Consider the following 18,387-nt stretch of genomic DNA (forward strand, 5'->3'; position numbering starts at 1 on the left):
CACGAGTAGCGCGAATCATTCTTTTTGCGAAAAGCTAAACGGCTACGTCACCACGCGCAGCGCCGAAGGCGCGTGCACGCGTGATTGTGAAGTCAAAAGTAAGTAGTTCTCAAAAATTGAGTCAAAAAGACAAAAATGAAAGTGAACCACATGCACAAGTCTTTCATACAATGATTTCAATTTTGTTGTGGCAGTCTAGTCCATATATCGCTGCTCCCCCCCAAAGTGTTTGTCGGTGTATTGTATGGTTTCTGAAGGTGTTCTGTTCAAAAATAAAGATACTTGACCAGTGATAAATCAGAATGGTAGATGACTGATTTCGAGCTACATGTAGTGGGCGTGGAAAGATTCCCAGTTGTCGACAGGAGTGAACATTGTTTTCCTTGAAATGGTGGAAAGCTGAGGCCATCGTCTCACCAGCGTAATGGCCGCCTTCAACCAGGATTGGAGCGGTGATAGGATCGAGCTATCAAATGAAGGCACAATAGCTCGACGGACTGCAAGCTACAATGGTGGCATTGTGTACAGCTCCGAGCCCATAGAAACAAATGAGATTTTTCAAGTTCGTATTGACACCATGGAGATGGGATGGGCTGGCTCACTGGTAAGTAAAGAATTGCGCAGTAAAAGTGAGACAAGCTAAATAACCATAGTACAGTATGCACACGATCTGCAAAGATTCTGTGAAAGTTTTGCTTTGAAAAACGTTAAAATATACTTCATATACTCAATCAATTCGGTGCAAGCAGAAAATACTTTTCCGTAATATAATTTCCTCCTTTTCGTCCAAAAGGTTCAGACGAAATTTAACGCAGGATTAAAGCCGATTTTTTTGGCTTTCTGTACACCTCAACATCCATGGATGAGAATTCCAACAATCTTTGCAGTTGGAAACTGTTTGCCAACTAAGTTTTCTGCTTGAACAGTCAATTGATCTTCTTCTAACGATGGTCACATGACATATACCCCCAAAGTTCCTTATCATGTTGGCTATGTACGTTTGTTACAATTTAACGAACATATAAGCAAGAGTACATACCCCCGGGTGTGCAACGCCTGATCCAGCTCTGCATAGGGTCTTGGTCGAGCGTAATCGGATCTTTGCGTCATAATACCGTACACATCTGAGAGGAACCCGGGGAGTAGCGGAAACTCTCGGATCTAAAATAACGATGCCCTGCCTCGAGACCGGCCTTGCGCTGGTGTGGAGTGTACACTACGCTCACCAAGACCCTATGCAGAACTGGATCAGGCGTTGCACACTCTGGGGGGGTTATGCTATGAGTCTTCAAGCCATATACATATTATTAGAACCGAAAGACATGTTTTAGGAGGAGTTGCAAATGTTACGATTTTCCAGAATATGTACTTTGAGCTTATACATGTAGAGGCTGTCTTCGCACATACATGTACATGTAGGTACTTTGTCCGAAAATTACTGCAGCACTGGCCCAAGAAAAATCAGAATTGGCCTCGGTGTAGCACTGCGGTTTTCATGAACAATGGCCTCCGGGCACAAGGCTACCGTGCACTGCATGTTGTACCAGAGACTAGTGCCGTGTTGTATTGGCATGTACTGTAGTGCTGCTTTGTGCAATAGTGTTACAGTCCATTTCAAAACTATAGACGCGTACCTAGGCAAAAACCGTTATGCCAGCATCTATACCACATAAAATCTGTGATCACTTTGTGCATAAATTTTTCCAAATTGGGCATCTGTTATCCAATCCTTTAGAAACTATATGAGAGAGTAATTGTGGAGTGATCCCGAGCAATATTCCGAAAACTATTCTCAAAAAGTTCCAGCCAAATTTGAAATATTTCAAAAACCCTACGCGTCTATAGTTTTGAAATGCACTGTAGTACGTATTACCCTGCCTGGGAACCTTTGATGTCTGCCATAAGATGTCAATAGTCAGTACCGCCCTTGTACACACGCACATCATTTTAGTTTATTTGTCTTTCCTACCATCCTGTTGTAGAAATTTGGAGTTACTACGAGATGCCCTATAGACCAGACCATTCCGAAGGGTATCTTAGAACTCTACAACCGCGATGATTTTTGGGTACTGTCGGGGGACAAGCTACATCATGATCATAAAGAACTGGTGAGTGCATTGCCATATCATTGCTGTTTGTATTCAGTTCTACCAGTGGATACTGTCAGTACCGGTATACTGCAACCGGTTGCATGTGTAGCTATTGCTTGGTCAGTGGTTACTTGAGTCATATGGATCTTGAACTCTACAGTGTGTGCAGCCAAGGCAGGCTGTTCTTGATGTTTGATAGATTTGTAATTCTATGGCAATTATCAACTCTAGCAGCTGCGAATCCGTCGCCATTATGCGATGTTGTGCTGCTACTAGGGGTGAAACGATTAGTTCGAATATTCGAGTATTCGTTCGAAAATTTCAAATGAGCGAGTATTCGAAATTTTGCACTTGATCGTTTTTTTTTTTTTTTTTTTAGTATTGGCATTGTATTTTTCAAAAACTTTTGTTGTACCGCTGGTCCACTGGTATGCATGCGTTATGCATGGTTTGAGTCAGTATTTTAAGACTTGGACGATGCGATCACCACGGCAAGTAACGTTCTGAGATATAAAAGTACTGATGAAAAATCGTTACTTTACACTCTGTACAAGACATTGGCGACTTTTGTTCTATGTTCACAGATAATTTCTTCCGAATTGGTCGAGAACTCGCAAATCTAGTGCTTTTGAATTTTGATAAAATACTCGAAATAATCGGATACTCGATCGAATATTATGAACAAGTGATCGATTGGTCAAAATAGATACTCGTTTCACCCCTAGCTGCTACCCATCTGTCTCATGCTGTTGCTGCTGCCGCTGTTATTAATTCTCGCGTGTCTAGGCATAGGCTAGCTTATTCCTGCAGACAGATGCGTTAACCCCATATGTTTCATTTGGGCTACATGCGAACTGTGTTTATTGCTATTATTATTATTCTTATTATTCTTATTAGACATATGAGGGACCTTCTTTGGAGAGCTTGACACGCGGCGACACCGTAGGTCTCTATGTGAGCAGCGAAGGCGAGTTGCACTTCCTTTTGAAGGGCGACCATGCTGTGAAGTCTCTAGAAATACCCACTGATCGTGATGTCTACGTCGTTGCTGACATCTATGGCCAGGTGAAGCAAATCAGCATAGACGACTCTGTATCTTCAGGTGAGTGATGTGCACGGTGTAAGTACAGCTGCTGGTGCATCATCCCGTACGTGCGATTGTTGGCATCGTTTTGTACTTCAAAAGCTCATAGCTCTGCAAGGGAAACTTATTGTTCAGCTCATGGTGCTGTATTAGACTGTGCTGGATAAGACATGTTGGCCGTATGTGTGTTTGTGGATGGTGGTTTAGTTCTGATTACTGCTGGTTGGGATCTCTTCAATTAGCAGTCCTAGATAAAGGATTCGATCTTTTTTGGGGGTATCCGAAGCTTTTGAATACTACAAATTTATAGTATGTATGATAAGAGAGTGGCAGTTGGGGTAGACATGGGTGTGCTTGTTGGCAGTCAAGACTCCTGGGGAAATGATACTACTACGATTTGAGATGATTCGCAGAGCAGGACTGTCTGCTCAGCCCTTGTAGAGGGGACGGCTCGATACCGGGACGCTTTGACAGCCAAATTTGTATAGACCCAAACCGATCATCAGCGTTGATTTTTCACTCGAAATATGTTCGTGGAAGGAAACTGGCATGTTGAAGTTTGCTCTGGGGCCAGAGTCAATCGAACTGAGCCACTCCTTTGTGTTGACCCATTGCCTCCAAGTTGCCCAATTTTTCGCTTCAAAAAGGTTCAAATCAGAGGTGGCTCCAAACCGGACACGTTTTAGAGTGCACGTCAAATTCACTCTGGGTCTGAAATTAGGTAATTGCTATCGCTCCACGACGGCCAGTACAGAGTAACAATAAGCCTTGTGTGTGCTTCCATTAGTTTTGATTGGTATGCGGTGCTTTATTGGCGAGAGGCGAGCCACTGTTTACCTGCGACAAGAAGTTGATTTTTCGAAAGTCGTAAAACTCAAGCTGCAGTGCGAAGCAACACGTCAAAAACTCACCTGCTTGATATGGCGCTTCTGGTCATCGCAGAGCCATGAAATTTTGGCTCGGAGTATAACACATCGTAGTCTCACTGACATATGTTTTCTTATCGAAATACCAAGAGAGAAAGTGAATATTGAGTCCGTTCCGGTTTGCAACCTGTATCCTATTTGAAACCGTCCCCTCTACCCCAGTCACGATAGAGAGGTGTTTAGATGTCCCAATAATGGGAAGGCGTTTGAGCAGACAAACTCAGTCCCATGACTCTGTACGGTGCTAGGTGTTTTGCACCGTGATGGAAACAAGCTTGTCAGTTCCAACAGCTTCCTATTAGATGAAGCTGCAAGAAGCCTCACCCTTATCTAATAATGGTAGCCGATAACGCCCATGCCTTTGATGTAAAAAGTCCACTGTTGTTCGCTCATAGTGTATGGCCGCACATACTGAACACTGCTCTCGGCTGCAACTGTAGCTTGTCTGCCGATTTGCCTCTTGGTGTTGAGTAGTAATAGTAATTCGATTATAATTGAATGGGGCCTGTGTTGACCGTGTCTGCAGTCCTGGTGGATACGCCCATGACAGAGGTGGACATGTCTTCTCGCAAGTCCGCTGGCGCCCTCCCCTCTATGCCATCGCCGCTCGTTGCCGCACGAGCGCTGCGAGCGGCTGCGACAACGCACGCCATCGAGTCTGCCTCTGCACCCGCGGTCGAGAACAGCTGGAAGTTCTACGTCCACCAGCAGGCGCACATACAGCGCGAGCTTCGTGAGAACGACCTGGCACTGGCGGAACTACACCGGCATCACTTAGCATCCTTATTCGGCACCCAGATCTTGGCAGCCGAGGGCAAGTATGTGACTGTACAGGCCCAGGATGTGAAGCAGCTTCTGGAACAATACAAGAGAGTGCTTGAGCAGACCTGTGCCGAGAGTGCTGCAGCGAACGAGAGCGAAGGAGATGCTGGGAGCGATAGCGCAGATGCCGAGACAACCGGCTGATTGGTGTGCTTGCAACACTGCAATTAGCACTGAATTGTCATGGAAAACCCACCGAGTATAAGATCTGCTTGCTCATTGAACTGCCGAACACTTGATGTGGAGCAATGCGGCCGCCGTGTTCGTCCTTTTTTTAATATTTCCCCTGAACCTTGACATGCCCCTTGTGTTTGTTGCTTATTCCTACTATACTCTACTATACTCTATAATTGTTTACCTAGCAAAGGTCGCCGAGTTGTATGTAGTCCTTGGAAACTCTTCATAAAATCGTCTTGCACATAACACACATAGATATGAACGCCAATAGCTCATCATTGTTATTTTCAACCTCCTAACCTAGTTCCAGTCCAGATTGTTGTTTGCTGTACCAGCGCCGCCCCCCCCCCCCCCCCTCCCCCCCAACCCACTGTGTGTCTTGTGTTCATTCACTTGTATTTAGCTGACAAGCTCCATTCCACGATACCGCTGGAATTTGTCTACTTCTTACCATGGTCGAACGATGACAAGAACGGATCCACTTTGTGTTTCTACCCACGTCTCTGCACGTTGTCTTGCCTTGTCCTATTCTCTGATAGTGATTTTTACTGCAATCAGCCATGTTCTGTTATGAAACAAATCTATTTCTATACAGTATGAGAGAGTTGTGTTGACCCACGTGTCTTGTGCTGGCGATCTGGTGCTATTCTGCAGTAGCAGTTTTGAGCGTTTGCCACGTTTTGACCACGTACACGTTTGCAGTAAGTAAGCTTCACCTGGGAGGGAGTTCGCTATGTTGTGGAGAGGTTGGCTATACATTGGCAAAGTGCTCAGAATGGCATATCGAGAAGCCCCCCCCCCCCCCAGGAGAACCTGCCGAAAACTGTACGTCCAGGTGCTTGTGAATAAGCATGCACAGCACTTAGTACTGCCTCTCCCCATGTGTATTTGCAGTTTTGCACCACTGTACTCACTTTTGGGGTGAACAACTTTTCTGGTAACATTGTGGTAATGGTCAATGCAGGGCGCGACCAGATGCTATTACCGGTATGTACTGGGGTACTAATTTGTTGTAGTTCGAATGGTATATCTGCGTACAACAAAACCTGGGATCGTGCAGTCAAGAAATGCTGCACTTAGGCACACATGTATTGTGGCTCACCATGAGCAAGGGCAATTGTAGATGGTGTGAGATGTGGACCTCCTCTCAGTCTCAGTCTCTGGGCTTCTATGTATAGAGTAGATGTGGTCATGTTGTTTGATCTGCCTGACGTCATGTCGGAATCCCTGCATAAACTATCCTGTATGTACATCCCTGCATAAACCGTCCTGTATGCACATGCACATGTAAACAAATTACTTCCAATATGAGTCGAACTGCAGGAACTGGCCATAGTCTTACCACTGGCCATTGGCCGCAAAGCAGGAGCCGCAGCATAGCCAGGCGGGCTGCAATTTCTCTGCGTGGGCTGTCAAGTGCTGCCAAATGTTGCAACATTCTTCAGGCAACACAACGGTCTGGAGAGTCTCCTGCACAACGTGCAGTCGTCCGTTATTCAGAGTTTGCATGTGTGAATATGAGTCATACATATCTAAAAGAAAAAGAGATGAGAGCTTTTCACTGTATAGATGCCTGATTTTCCTAGTGATGTGCTAAACTTACTTAGACTGTCACCAGCACCCTGATCAAGACTGTATGTCAGTAATTACTTATCAAGAGCCTCAAATTTTGAAAGCACAGGTAGAGCTACCGATGGAACACGATGTACATGACTGTACATGTACATGTATGCATGCGACAGTGTCCGAAGATCCTTCTTCTTACACGTGACATGCTGGAGAGCTGCTGCCTCTCAAGTTCTGGTACAATACGATGGTATTGGTACCTTGCACGATAGCGTCAATGTGGACGGTTACTCAAGTCAATGTGACGAATTGGCAAGCAGCCTGTCGGAGTCGTGGTCAGAGGCAGACAGCTGCGAGCTCGTCTTGGATGGGAAACGAGCATGTCGCACGACTATACCCTCTGCATTGACCACAGGCCGGCAGTGAAAATCGGCGTGCTGTGTTGACATTTGATTGGACTCATTTACGCCGCCATTTGTGCCAGGTTTGGGAGAGCTTTCCACAAAAGCGATTGGCTCCTTCGGCCTTCTGTGCTTTGCTTCCTGTGTTGCTGAATCCACTTCGCCATCAAAATCACTCTCAGGGTCTATATTGGTGTAGACCATCTGTGTTGCAATTGGCTGATTGGGTGCGGCTTGGAATCGCAGTGTTGCAGCTTCGCCGGTGTCATCCTTTGCACCTTGGTCATATCCGCTGTCATTAGTTGTGGAGCGCCAGCGATGTGTTGTCCCAGGCACAGTTCCTGCCGCGGCTGTCACGCCTTCAGGACATAGGGTATCGCCAAGTGTGTTGAGCGGTGCAGAGACACTATCTATGCTACTGCTGTATTCACTGGTCGGGTTCCCAGAGTCAAACTCCTCCTGATCAAAGTGAGGCCCGCGTCGCACCAGCACATCGGCCACCTGCTCCTCATTGAAGCCCTGGACTCGCTCTTGTTGCTCTCGCTGCTCTTCTTCCAATGCCATGTCTGCATTGAAAAAGCCTTGATTCACCGCACCGAGTGTCCTCCCTGTGTGCATTAGAATTTAGAACACAAACCACCACTATAAATGTCCTGATTTACAGGCTTTGAAAGTAAGGGATAACGCGAAGAGTACATAAACCCCCAGAGTGTGCAACGCCTGATCCAGCTCTGCATAGGGTCTTCGTCGAGCGTAGTCGGATTTTCTGATGTCATGCGTACACTCCACACCAGTGCAAGGCCGGTCTCGAGGCAGGGCACCATTGTTTTTGATCCGGGGGTCCCCGCGACTCCCCGGGTTCCCCTCAGATGTGTATGGTATTATGACGCAAAGATTCGATTACGCTCGACCAAGACCCTATGCAGAGCTGGATCAGGCGTCCATTTCCCGCCGTTAGGTTTTGCGGGGCAAGTCCACTATAACCGTACACACTGTAATACCAGCTCTGCGTAAAAGGTCATGAATTCTGTAGGGTCATACTCTTAAATTTACTAGAATGGATTGTACCTGCCAAAAAATGGGGCAGCTTGCCCCGCAAATAGGTGACGGCCATCTTCGATGCATACCTCCCATTAATATTTTACTGCTTGCTAAACTGTCCTGGATGTGTACAAGGAGAACACATCACCACCACACAATGCGCATGAGCTTTGCCATCCGAGCCCCAATTATATATTGAGCTCAGGTGGAAATACACAATCCTGGGAGCTAATGCGACTCTTGAAGTTACATTCAAAACGCTAATTGAAAGTTTCGTGGCTGACATGTCCCCATGGCCATATGGATTGACTACTCTGCTGCGATGAAGCCAACACAGGGACTACACACATAAACAGACACACATTTTTACGTACACACAATGTTGGGAAGTGCAGAGGAGAGCCACTATATTCATTGCCAGCCAAGCCATTGCTAGGGCCTAACTAACTTACTTGTTCCAGCTGTTCTCTGGCGTTTCCACTTGCCATTTTGTTTGTAGATAAGGTAGACCAAGAGAAGAAGGACGGCAACTCCAGTCAGCGAACAAACCGCAGTCAGTAGTATGATAAGAGTCGCCTCATCACTGTACATTTTGCTTTTAGTCGTCGCTGCATTGGACAAACCATGGGAAACAAGCATGCAACATGTCCATGCTGAGGTGAACCTTATCACAATCAATGAGTAGTAAAATACCGGTATTTTACTACTCCTTAAAAGTATAAATTGCAGTTTACTTCATCCATCATTAGCTCTTCTTTTTTTCTTCGGTGCAACCTTAGTTGTGGTACAGGGCCTCAATCCGTCTAGTGAACAATCAAAACATATGGCACCATCTTGACATCCGATGGCCTTAGCACGACTTAACCCTTTACTGACTGACCTCAATGTATACAGAGAACTGTACTCTCAATTTTTTTTACCTTGAAATGGACCTAACTTTGGTTTCCTTTCAGTTTGACAACCGCCATCATCTTGGGCATCCTGGAAAGCTCCTGACAAGAGGAACACTACTTGAACCCAAACTCGAATTCACGAGATGCGTTCAACTGACATGTACCGTGTGGGTATACACGTGTTTGCAGTTCATGCCCAAACACGTGTTCAGGCTTTCACAAAAGAAGACAGCAATTCAAATCGTATCAGTTTAGGTTGTGCGATGCCTTTGGGTACTAATTTTTTTATCCCGCCAGTGAAAGTAACTGGTATGTACGCCAATACACACTTGATACGCGCTGAAAAATACAACATGTCAGGATTTTCATTTCGGTGCGTTTCGATACGCATGACGCCCCCAAAGCCAGCAAAGATATGCATAAACTCATGGTTTCACTTGTGAGCACAGCTTTGCACTGAATTTATCATACTTATACGTACTTGTAGAGCTTTGACGTGTTGTACGATGAGGAATTGGTTGGGCGGTTTGTACTCCTGTGTCACTGCCAAGCGTGACCTGCAAGTGGAGAGTGCTTACAGTAAGTGAAGATGTTGCTTGTGTCACTGGTCTATATGTTGTGTGCTGGGGCATATCTGTCGTGAGCCTTGTCCCGGTCAGTGTGGTGGGCTTCGTGATGGCGGTTGTGGTCAATCGTGTGGCTTGTGTTGCAATTGACGGCGTTGGTTGTGATGGAGATGGTGAAGATAGTACGCTAGTTCCATCCACTGCAGTAGTCGTAGTTTCAGCGAAGGCAGTAGGAGTCATGTGTGTACTGGATACGACAGATGTTGACAATCCAGGTCCTTGTGAAGTTTGTGCAGAGGATGCCTCCACCGAGCCTGGTAGCGCCGCAGTTGTCCCATGTGTTGGAGGAGATGTATGTGTAACACGCATGCTGCTTGATGCTCCAGTGCTTGGTGAAGAGCGTGTAGATGCTGGCATGGCCCGAGTACTACTTGTACTCACATGGCTAGGGCTCAGAGTCGTGGACATAGTTCTGGTAGATTGATGCGAGCTTGGACCGGGAGCATTGCTTGGCGTTGCAGGATTCGTTGTGCCGTCCGCTGAGCTTGTTACTGAGCTTGTAGTGGCAATGCTAGCACTCGAACTTACTGTTTCCAGTATAGCGCCGGTGGTCTGCTGACTACCACTAATGCTAGTATCTGCAGATAGGAGGGCATTTGATGAGGATGGAATTGACGGCGCCACTGAAAGTGACCCAGTCAAACTGGTAGCCAGGGTCTGTTCGCCGCTCAGATTCCCCAAGGTTGTACTGATCTGTGGCTCTGTTGTGCCATGGATAGACGGGTCGACACCGCCAGCGCTGGCATCTAATGACACAGTCCCAGGTGCGGTTGCTGTAGACGACCCTGGAGCTAATGTTATTTGGCCTGTATGGTAAAAACAAATATCCAAACTCTTACACTAGCATCTTCCAACTTCCAACTTGGAAGGCTCAGGTTTGGAAAGGTCCAACAGGGGAAGGAAAGCGCAACAAATAATGCCGAAAGTTACTGGATGATGACGAAACTCGTGGGACATAGCTCGAGCTCTTCTTCCTTGCGCTTTCCTTCTCCTCTTTGTCTTGGACCTTTCCGAACCTGAGTCTTACACCAGAATGTTATTAAACAAGAAAAGGTTCAAGTGCAGCTCTGTGCTTCATGCATAAACCAGTTGTGATAGCGCAATAATCAACTAATCGTGGCTATGAAATGGGTTTGCGAGAATTGCCGGCGGTGGTAAGTTAGTGCGAGTGCAAATAAGAGTGAGAATCATCAGATCAGGAGGGCTTGATGCATGCATGGATAGTCACAGTGTCAGTATGGCTATCTTTGACAGGGCTGGTGCCAGGCATCAAGGCTACGTGTACTGGGATCATCAGTGATGGTCACACTGCTACTTCAAAGTATTTGTTCCACAGATACAGTCAACGCACAGATTTTGTTGCGATTTTTACAATAGTGAGTTTACGCTTCACGTTTTGCAACATGAGATTTCAACGCGAGAGAGGTCCAATTCACGCCGTCACAGTGAAAAAAGCGATACAACGCACAAGTTTTTCCTCACGTTCGAAATTGAAAAAAGTGAAACTTAAACTCTCTATTGTCACAGTCTAACACCGTAGCCCAGTAAGTGATTAGAGCACTGATATCACATAATGACACAGGTCACTTGGCAATAGTTTATACCCAACACCCCAGGCTGGCCCTAGTTCAATTTCTGCTGGTCAGTTTGCTCTCGTATTTCTTCACTTTTCATCTCCTTGGTCAAACTATAATACATGACATTGTACTAGAATGTGAACGGTGTCAGATTATTGTTCTCCATACATGTACGTGGCAAGTACCTGGTCCTTGACTAACGCTGCACCGTATACAGACGCCAGCGAACACGAGGGCCCTAACCCAACTGGCGATTCCTGTTCCTGGCTTGTGGCATCTCTTTGCAGCTGGGTTATGCCATACTGAACTGCGCATAACTTTGTTTCATCAACAAACGGACGAGAGCCAACTTGCAGTGTCGTCCACTACCGACCAGCAGAAGATGTTCGCAGTCCCCGAACCCAGCACAGTCACGCATGAACGCACTGTGGTCCTGTTGAGCGGAAGATACCCCGCGGCGAGGCCGCCCAAGCCCAAGGCGAGGGCAGGCTATCCGTACCAAGTCATTGAATGGCTAGCCGTTAGGGTGATTCGTCCTCCGGTGCCGTCACTGGCAGTGAATACAGTGCAGGTCCTTACCTATGCCGGTATAAACCACCGCTACCTTGACCAGCCACCGACTCAGTGGTATGGATTGGAGGTGTCCGATGGAAGCTAGTCTGCTTTCTCAGCGGACTGGAACCTTGACTTGATCTTCCGAAACACAACGGCGAAGGTTATGCTACTCGAAGCCACAGTAGCTGGATTTAGAACGTTGAGAACGTTTCGGTAGGCTGAGCCAAGCGTGGGTCTACCGAGCGTAAATCTACTCCATGCAAATCTAATTATTATTTTAGTCTCGACATCATCTTGAACTAAACTCTAAACGCTAGTAAAGCGGCGCAGCCGAGCCATGGAGCTCCGGAGCTGGCTGTTCTGTGTACTAACTCCGCGGGGATTTCCGTCTTTCCTGTGACTACGTAGTGTAGATCTTTTACTAGGTCTACGTAGCGAAAATGCTAGAGTGAACGTCCCGCGCTGCTTCATCGAATAACAATAAGGGTCGGCGTCAGGTCACATAGTCTGTAACTATGATGGGCTCAGCGTCTAGAAGTCAATACAATCATGTATTCTTACATTCCAGCAATCATCAGATTATCTGGTCTACCAAAAGCAGCGGCCGTAACTCCAGGGTGATTCCACGCTACACTGCGTGGTCGCGCGATGTGATAGCGATCCTGGTTGACGGGCTGGAAGACGGGAAATGTTCATGATTGTATAGCAAAGAATAAAAATTGTATGGTACTTCTGCTCTGGATCCTGGTGCAGTGGTGGCAAGCTTTGCGTCAAAGACATCACTCAGCTGGATCCATGGATGACGCTCTCACGTCAATATTGCCCACCGCAGAGTTGACCAGTGGTTGCAGGAGGCTCTTGTTTACCAATATCTCGCACGCTGACTCCAGCTGAACTGTAGCTTGACCTGACAAGTTAACTGTCTCAGGTGCACCGTAAAGTACAAGTTGTCTCGTGACGAGTGGAGCGCAACCATCCTGCCTGTCGAATATATAGGCCGGGGACGCAGTCCCGGACACGACTTATCGGCTGTTTCCCCGTGTGACGATGTTAGCATGCAGTTCCTGCCATCGGCGAGGGATGATAAGGGTCGGCCCAGGGCCTTGGGAGTAGGGGTGTAGCTGGTCCACCTGTTAGGGGGTTACACGAGCAGCTTAAGGGGAGTCTTAAAATAGCAATCTGGTACTCATCACTTCCAGTGGATAAGAAATGAAACCATACCGCGGAGCTGAAACGATTGATGGACAATTATTGGAGCTTGACCAAAACTTGGGCAAAAGCAATGGTACAATCTAAGGTGCAGTTTTTGACTACAGTAGTCCAATGTATCTGGACTCTGGAGCAAGTAAGCTGATTGCGGGATATCCTCCTAGCTATTAGCTGGTCGACCCGTCACCGGGCTCACATACCTGTAAATCCTAAAAGCCCTTTGCGAGAGCTTTCCAGACGACATCCAATCCACACCGTGGCAATCACACCGCCGGGTGCAGATGCATGTAAATTGATAATATTATGATGTTGTACAATGTTGTACATAATGTTGCACAATGCACATTACTCGATCTCTACTTCAAGTAGAATGCACGTTATAATGAAGCGGATGGGAATGCTGATCAGTATACTATTACAGTACTTTGTAATCATTTTATGAATGTGTATTGATGTACAACTTGTACATGTATACCCAATAAATGTACACTCTTTAAATTACTGCTCTAGAGTAGCACAACTTTAGGGAACCCATTGCAATGCAGGTAAATCAGCTATTCAAGATAACCCTCGGTTATCCGGCAGCTAGTCTAGGTACCCGGCAGAAGCTGAGAGTCACCGCTTCTGTTGTTAGCAATAACCCAGAACTTTATACAGTGCTAACATTGAAAAAGAAATGGGGAAAATATTGGTAGAATAGAGTGAAATATCAACGTAATCAAGTGTTGACAGTGTGGGGCTGTGCATTAGGTTTGAGCTTTATTGATTGTTTTAAACATAGTTCACCAAGTTTGTGCAAATCAACCTTGTAGTGACTCAAAAATTTCCTTTGTCTTCTAATAATACCGGGGTCCTTCAAATACACTGCCACTACCATCGTGATCATCGCCTAAGACCTGACAGTGGTACCAATATCCGGGGATGTGCAGAATATTGATATGATTATATGCAGAGAAGCTGCACGTTTCAGCCTGTGTAGTACGCACTGATCTTCAAGGAAGTTCACTCGGTTTGGTGATGAAACCATCCAGAATGATACAGGTCAAATTCAATGCGCCACACATGTGGTACTTGCAAGTCTGGCTTAGTTGCAGTGGAATGTCTCCTCAGCAGATATGCACTGGTCACAGACCACCCGGCAACACCAGTGGAAGCGGCACTTGCACTTCTTTGTGGTGACCGTGCGCTTGGCGTAGTAGCCACGTCCGCAGCAGAGCAATTCGCAGCCGTCGTCACCTGTCGACAGTTCCTGGCACTGTCTTCCACGCGTACCACTTATCGAGAGGGTAGTGTTGGGCCGACAGTAGTCAGGCGACTGGCGAACGTAGGAGAGCTCTGTTGCGACAATGCGTGTCTTGACACCTTCATCCCTATCCAATGGAGTCAGCCTGAGAGCATTCTTCTTGGCCTTGACCTTCACTTGCCGGGCATTGCGGTAGTTCTCCATCAGAATCTCGCCGACAATCTGTATCGTGGGTAGAGACCTCCAGCAGATCTTGCTTGTGCATGCACCCGTCAGGCCAATGCACTTGCACGTCCGTCTGATGGATGCCCTCACAGCCTGGGTGAGTAGCAACACCAGAACAGAACAAGGACATAAAATTGCACAATGGAAAAGGAAGTGTTATAATGAGGGAGTAAATTAAAGAATGAGCAAGTGAGTGAGTGAGTGAGTGAGTGGGTGAGAGAGAGAGAGAGAGAGAGAGAGAGAGAAGGAGAGAGAGACGTATGGAATCATTAACAAGCACCGCCAACGCCACTGGTTGTCTCCAAGTAATGAAGTCTGAAAGTCATTCAAACATCCTAAATTATGATCAGACAAGTCACAGTCCAAAGAAAACAACTCAAGTCCCCGGCTTTCCTCAAGAATGTGTTATATATGCACACACGGTGGAATATTAGCTGCACATACCTGTCTGCCTGCTTCATGATTTTGCTGTGCCATCAGTTGGGAAGCAACTTCATTTGGTTGGCTTGTAGTCGGGCTGAAAACTTGACCATCACCGAGAAATTGCCTGCCATATGCGTATCCAGTGTCAACATTGTCACCACAGCCTCCCCAAACAAACTTGCCCGCGGTGGCATCAGCAGCACCAGTAGGTTCCCCCTGGGCAGGTCGGTCGGCAGAAGACAGTGAAGTTGCCCCGGAGCTGCTACCCCGCTGTCCTGCCCGATATTGCGGTGAGTCATCGCAGCCACACCATTCGGTGACGTTGCCTCGACTGCAAACACGAGCAACTGCTTGCATCATTCCTGCTGACTGGATGGATTGCAAAAATGCTGCCTCGGCCGTATCTGCGTACATTATCACAAGAGAAAAGAAGCAATGGATCATTGTGCGTCACGCACCTCAATCAGATATCTGACCACTATGACTTCCTGTAAGATACGCATACAGCATTGTTGTAGCCAATAATTGACCCATGCACACAAATTATTGGAACTGCATTGCATATGCAATAAATTATGCATTAAGCTATGCATGACGTACCCAGACGGAGTGCATTCTGGATGGCCATGCTGTTGTTCATCGGACAGTTCCATCGCTGATAGTGGAACTGCCGACTGCACTCCTCCAGTCCAAGGCGTGTGCCCTGCGCTATTGGCTGCATGAAGACATGATGTTGCCTGCACCACGCTTTCTGATGGTCACTCAGCCCAGGCAGATGCTCGCACTGCTCTGGGCCCAGAGTTTTCAGTGCGCGCATGCTCTGGACTATCTGAATGGCAGCCATTGAGTGAAATGATAAGCTGAAGGGCACAAAGCAATCAGACAAGCCACCAGCATGGTTAAACATGCATGGCACAATGGACCTTGCTGCAGAATGGCTAGCTGTTGAACCTTTCAATTCCCATGCATGGACGAGCTTTATCTCTCTGCGAAGCCGATATGGGGAAACACAAGGTTGAGCAAGTTGCCAACAGAGTGATTAGATCAGTCTGTATCCATCACGATGCACGAGCTACATACGATAGTACTTCCTTTGTTCAACTGCATCATCCGCATGTACGACACAACTGTATCAGAGTCATGTCCAAGAATGTCATGCTGCAACAAGCTAAGTAGCCCATGCATGATACACTCCCACAGGCCATCATGTGAGTTTTACTTGGAGCATGTCATGGGGGTTCATCGTACCATCACACAAACATGCATCCACTTGTAGGCACAGTCCTGAGATTGTTATCCACAACATGATGTCGGTGAATCCCTTCTAGACCAGTAAAATATTTCACAAGGCACTGGCACTGTTACTCTGGAAAGGGGTTGATTTACCTACATGCTTTCGAGAGCGACGACACTACCCAGAGGGGCCAACCAACACAACCCTATGGCCCTACAACCTGGATAATTGTCCCGCCTGTTGGACCCAGATTTCTGATCTCTCTCTCTCTCTCTCTCTCTCTCTCTCTCTCTCTCTCTCTCTCTCTCTCTCTCTCTCTCTCTCTCTCTCTCTCACTGGTTTTCCACCACTGTACTCGTACATGTAGTTAGATTGTTACGTTGTACATTGCACATGGACTCCATGATAGGTAGACCTACAGGAGAGGCTACATGTGCACGGTGCATTCTGTCGTTAGCAACCTGCACCCCGTATCATGACCAGTACCCGTACAGTACAGAATGCAGAAGGCAACTAAACTGTAATTACTTGATCAACAGTGAGGCAACCATGTGCCATCATGTGACCCTTACTACATTGTATGCAGGTGCAGCCTTGGGAGTGTGTGTGTGTGGGGGGGGGGGGGGGGTACTGGAGGAGGTACATGCACACGGACGTATCGCATATTCACTGCAGCATCCCCAATGTTGGTGACCATGGGGAGATTGTGGAGAGTACAGTGTCATGCAACTCTCTGTTTAGGAATGGGAGCACACACAGCCATTGCGAACATGTTGACCTATGGTTTGATCCAATAATTTTGGTGTCTGACAATACTAGTCTATAAGATAAGATGGTCTCAGTGGTCATTCAACACAGTGGTAACACAGTATGATCAATGCGGTCTGGATGGCCACTGCTAGCCTGAACAACTATGTGTTGAGCACAAACCACGCTCTGATTGGGTGTTGTCTGGAAAACTCAGTAAATGCAATTAACTTGGCTCAGTAAGGTGCTCTGCCACTACAACATGGCTCTTATTGTGTCTCATTGTTCGGGATAGACACACTTTGCTTACACTCTTGGGTGGTGGGGTGTCCCAGTCAGACAAAAGCACCAGCTGACCTAAGTATGTCAACATGAGTATCTAAAACACACACAGCCCGCCCTATCAATACCATACTGTCGCTAGGCAAGCAGCATCCATTGTCACAGTCCAGGCGGGGGTTATATGACACAGACTCTGAGAGTGTCATCTCCTCTTTCAATCATGTAGACCTATTTTGAGTCCCTAATAAACTTGAAATAGATGGTTAGATTGGCTTTTCTCCTTTGCGACCTTCTTGCTCCTACCTTTCAAAGACAAATGTCCTCCTCGGCCTGTTCCCTTTCCTCCACTAAGTATTGGGTGGTCGTGAGCTTTGCTACTTTATAAAAAAAAGGAAAAAATCCATAGTAGAGCCCAGCTTAGCCAACAGACAAGCCACCCTGCCCAGGATAGGAACCACTATAATACACAGGTAGGCAGATAGCTGCTAGCACGCCTCCTTCTTTGCGTTCGAAGCGTTTACTGGGTTCCCGATTTCGGACTGGGAAGGCTGCAACTCGAAACCCTCATCAGGGTTCCTTAGGCTTCAAGCCTTCAACTATCCAAGATGACTTTACACAGACCAGCTAAACTGCTCCATCAAACCCACAAAGCTACACAGTGTCTTGATTTACACAAGCGATGGAAAGTGGGGCTTACCTCGAGCTTCCGGATGTGAGCTGAACCTTCGTCGAAATTTGAACCGCAACCAATGCTAGAGCGATTAGGATCGCCATGGCTCCGTGGACGTCTTGCTATGGATATCGACTGTTTGGGCTGGGGGAACTGCAACGAGCAGAGAGCACTTTTTTTTACGGACGTGACGGAAATGTGGAACTTGAGACAAATTATTCCAAGGGGAAGCAGCGAAATTCACAAACACGACTGCTGGAAGACGGACGAGGAAACTGATAGAGCGGACCCGCGGACTAGGCGTGTAAGCTGAAAATATTGCAAAGACTGACTGCTTCTTTTTCTCTGACACCGCCAAGTTTTCTCCAATCGCGCTTGCCAATGCAGTATAGGGTTTCAGACGTGTGAATGTCGCACGGGGTTCGCACTAAGCATTGGAGGCAGCGCTAGCTCCTTCTGTGTGAGGAATCACATCACTCGATACCGACCCGGTGAGGTTGGCCGGACAGTTTTGATCGATGTATAGAATCTACCTATGACATAGTCTATGGCGATTCCTCCGATACCACACAGCTACAGCTACAGGTGCAGACAGA

General features: G+C 47.0%; 3 protein-coding genes across 3 annotated transcripts; 1 reads left to right on the forward strand and 2 right to left on the reverse strand.

The window, feature by feature from the left end:
* Positions 1-137: 137 nt before the first annotated feature.
* LOC135809385 (neuralized-like protein 4) lies at positions 138-5,696 on the forward strand. Its single transcript, XM_065322726.1, has 4 exons — positions 138-604; positions 1,983-2,108; positions 2,988-3,192; positions 4,627-5,696. The coding sequence occupies exons 1-4, from the start codon at positions 425-427 to the stop codon at positions 5,064-5,066; spliced, it is 951 nt and encodes a 316-aa protein (XP_065178798.1). The 5' UTR covers positions 138-424; the 3' UTR covers positions 5,067-5,696.
* Positions 5,697-6,558: 862 nt separating this feature from the next.
* LOC135809384 (mucin-2-like) lies at positions 6,559-12,453 on the reverse strand. The gene is made up of 4 exons (XM_065322725.1): positions 11,389-12,453; positions 9,482-10,432; positions 8,560-8,715; positions 6,559-7,674 (listed from the first exon to the last, which is right to left on the reverse strand). The coding sequence occupies exons 1-4, from the start codon at positions 11,516-11,518 to the stop codon at positions 6,962-6,964; spliced, it is 1,950 nt and encodes a 649-aa protein (XP_065178797.1). The 5' UTR covers positions 11,519-12,453; the 3' UTR covers positions 6,559-6,961.
* Positions 12,454-13,589: 1,136 nt separating this feature from the next.
* On the reverse strand, positions 13,590-18,303 carry LOC135809386 (protein Wnt-5a-like). The gene is made up of 4 exons (XM_065322727.1): positions 17,819-18,303; positions 15,459-15,718; positions 14,880-15,262; positions 13,590-14,528 (listed from the first exon to the last, which is right to left on the reverse strand). Exons 1-4 carry the CDS (start codon positions 17,893-17,895, stop codon positions 14,052-14,054), a joined length of 1,197 nt encoding a protein of 398 aa, XP_065178799.1. The 5' UTR covers positions 17,896-18,303; the 3' UTR covers positions 13,590-14,051.
* Positions 18,304-18,387: the final 84 nt, after the last annotated feature.

Source organism: Sycon ciliatum, chromosome 2 (assembly GCF_964019385.1).
Source record: "Sycon ciliatum chromosome 2, ocSycCili1.1, whole genome shotgun sequence".
Classification (NCBI taxonomy): domain Eukaryota; kingdom Metazoa; phylum Porifera; class Calcarea; order Leucosolenida; family Sycettidae; genus Sycon; species Sycon ciliatum.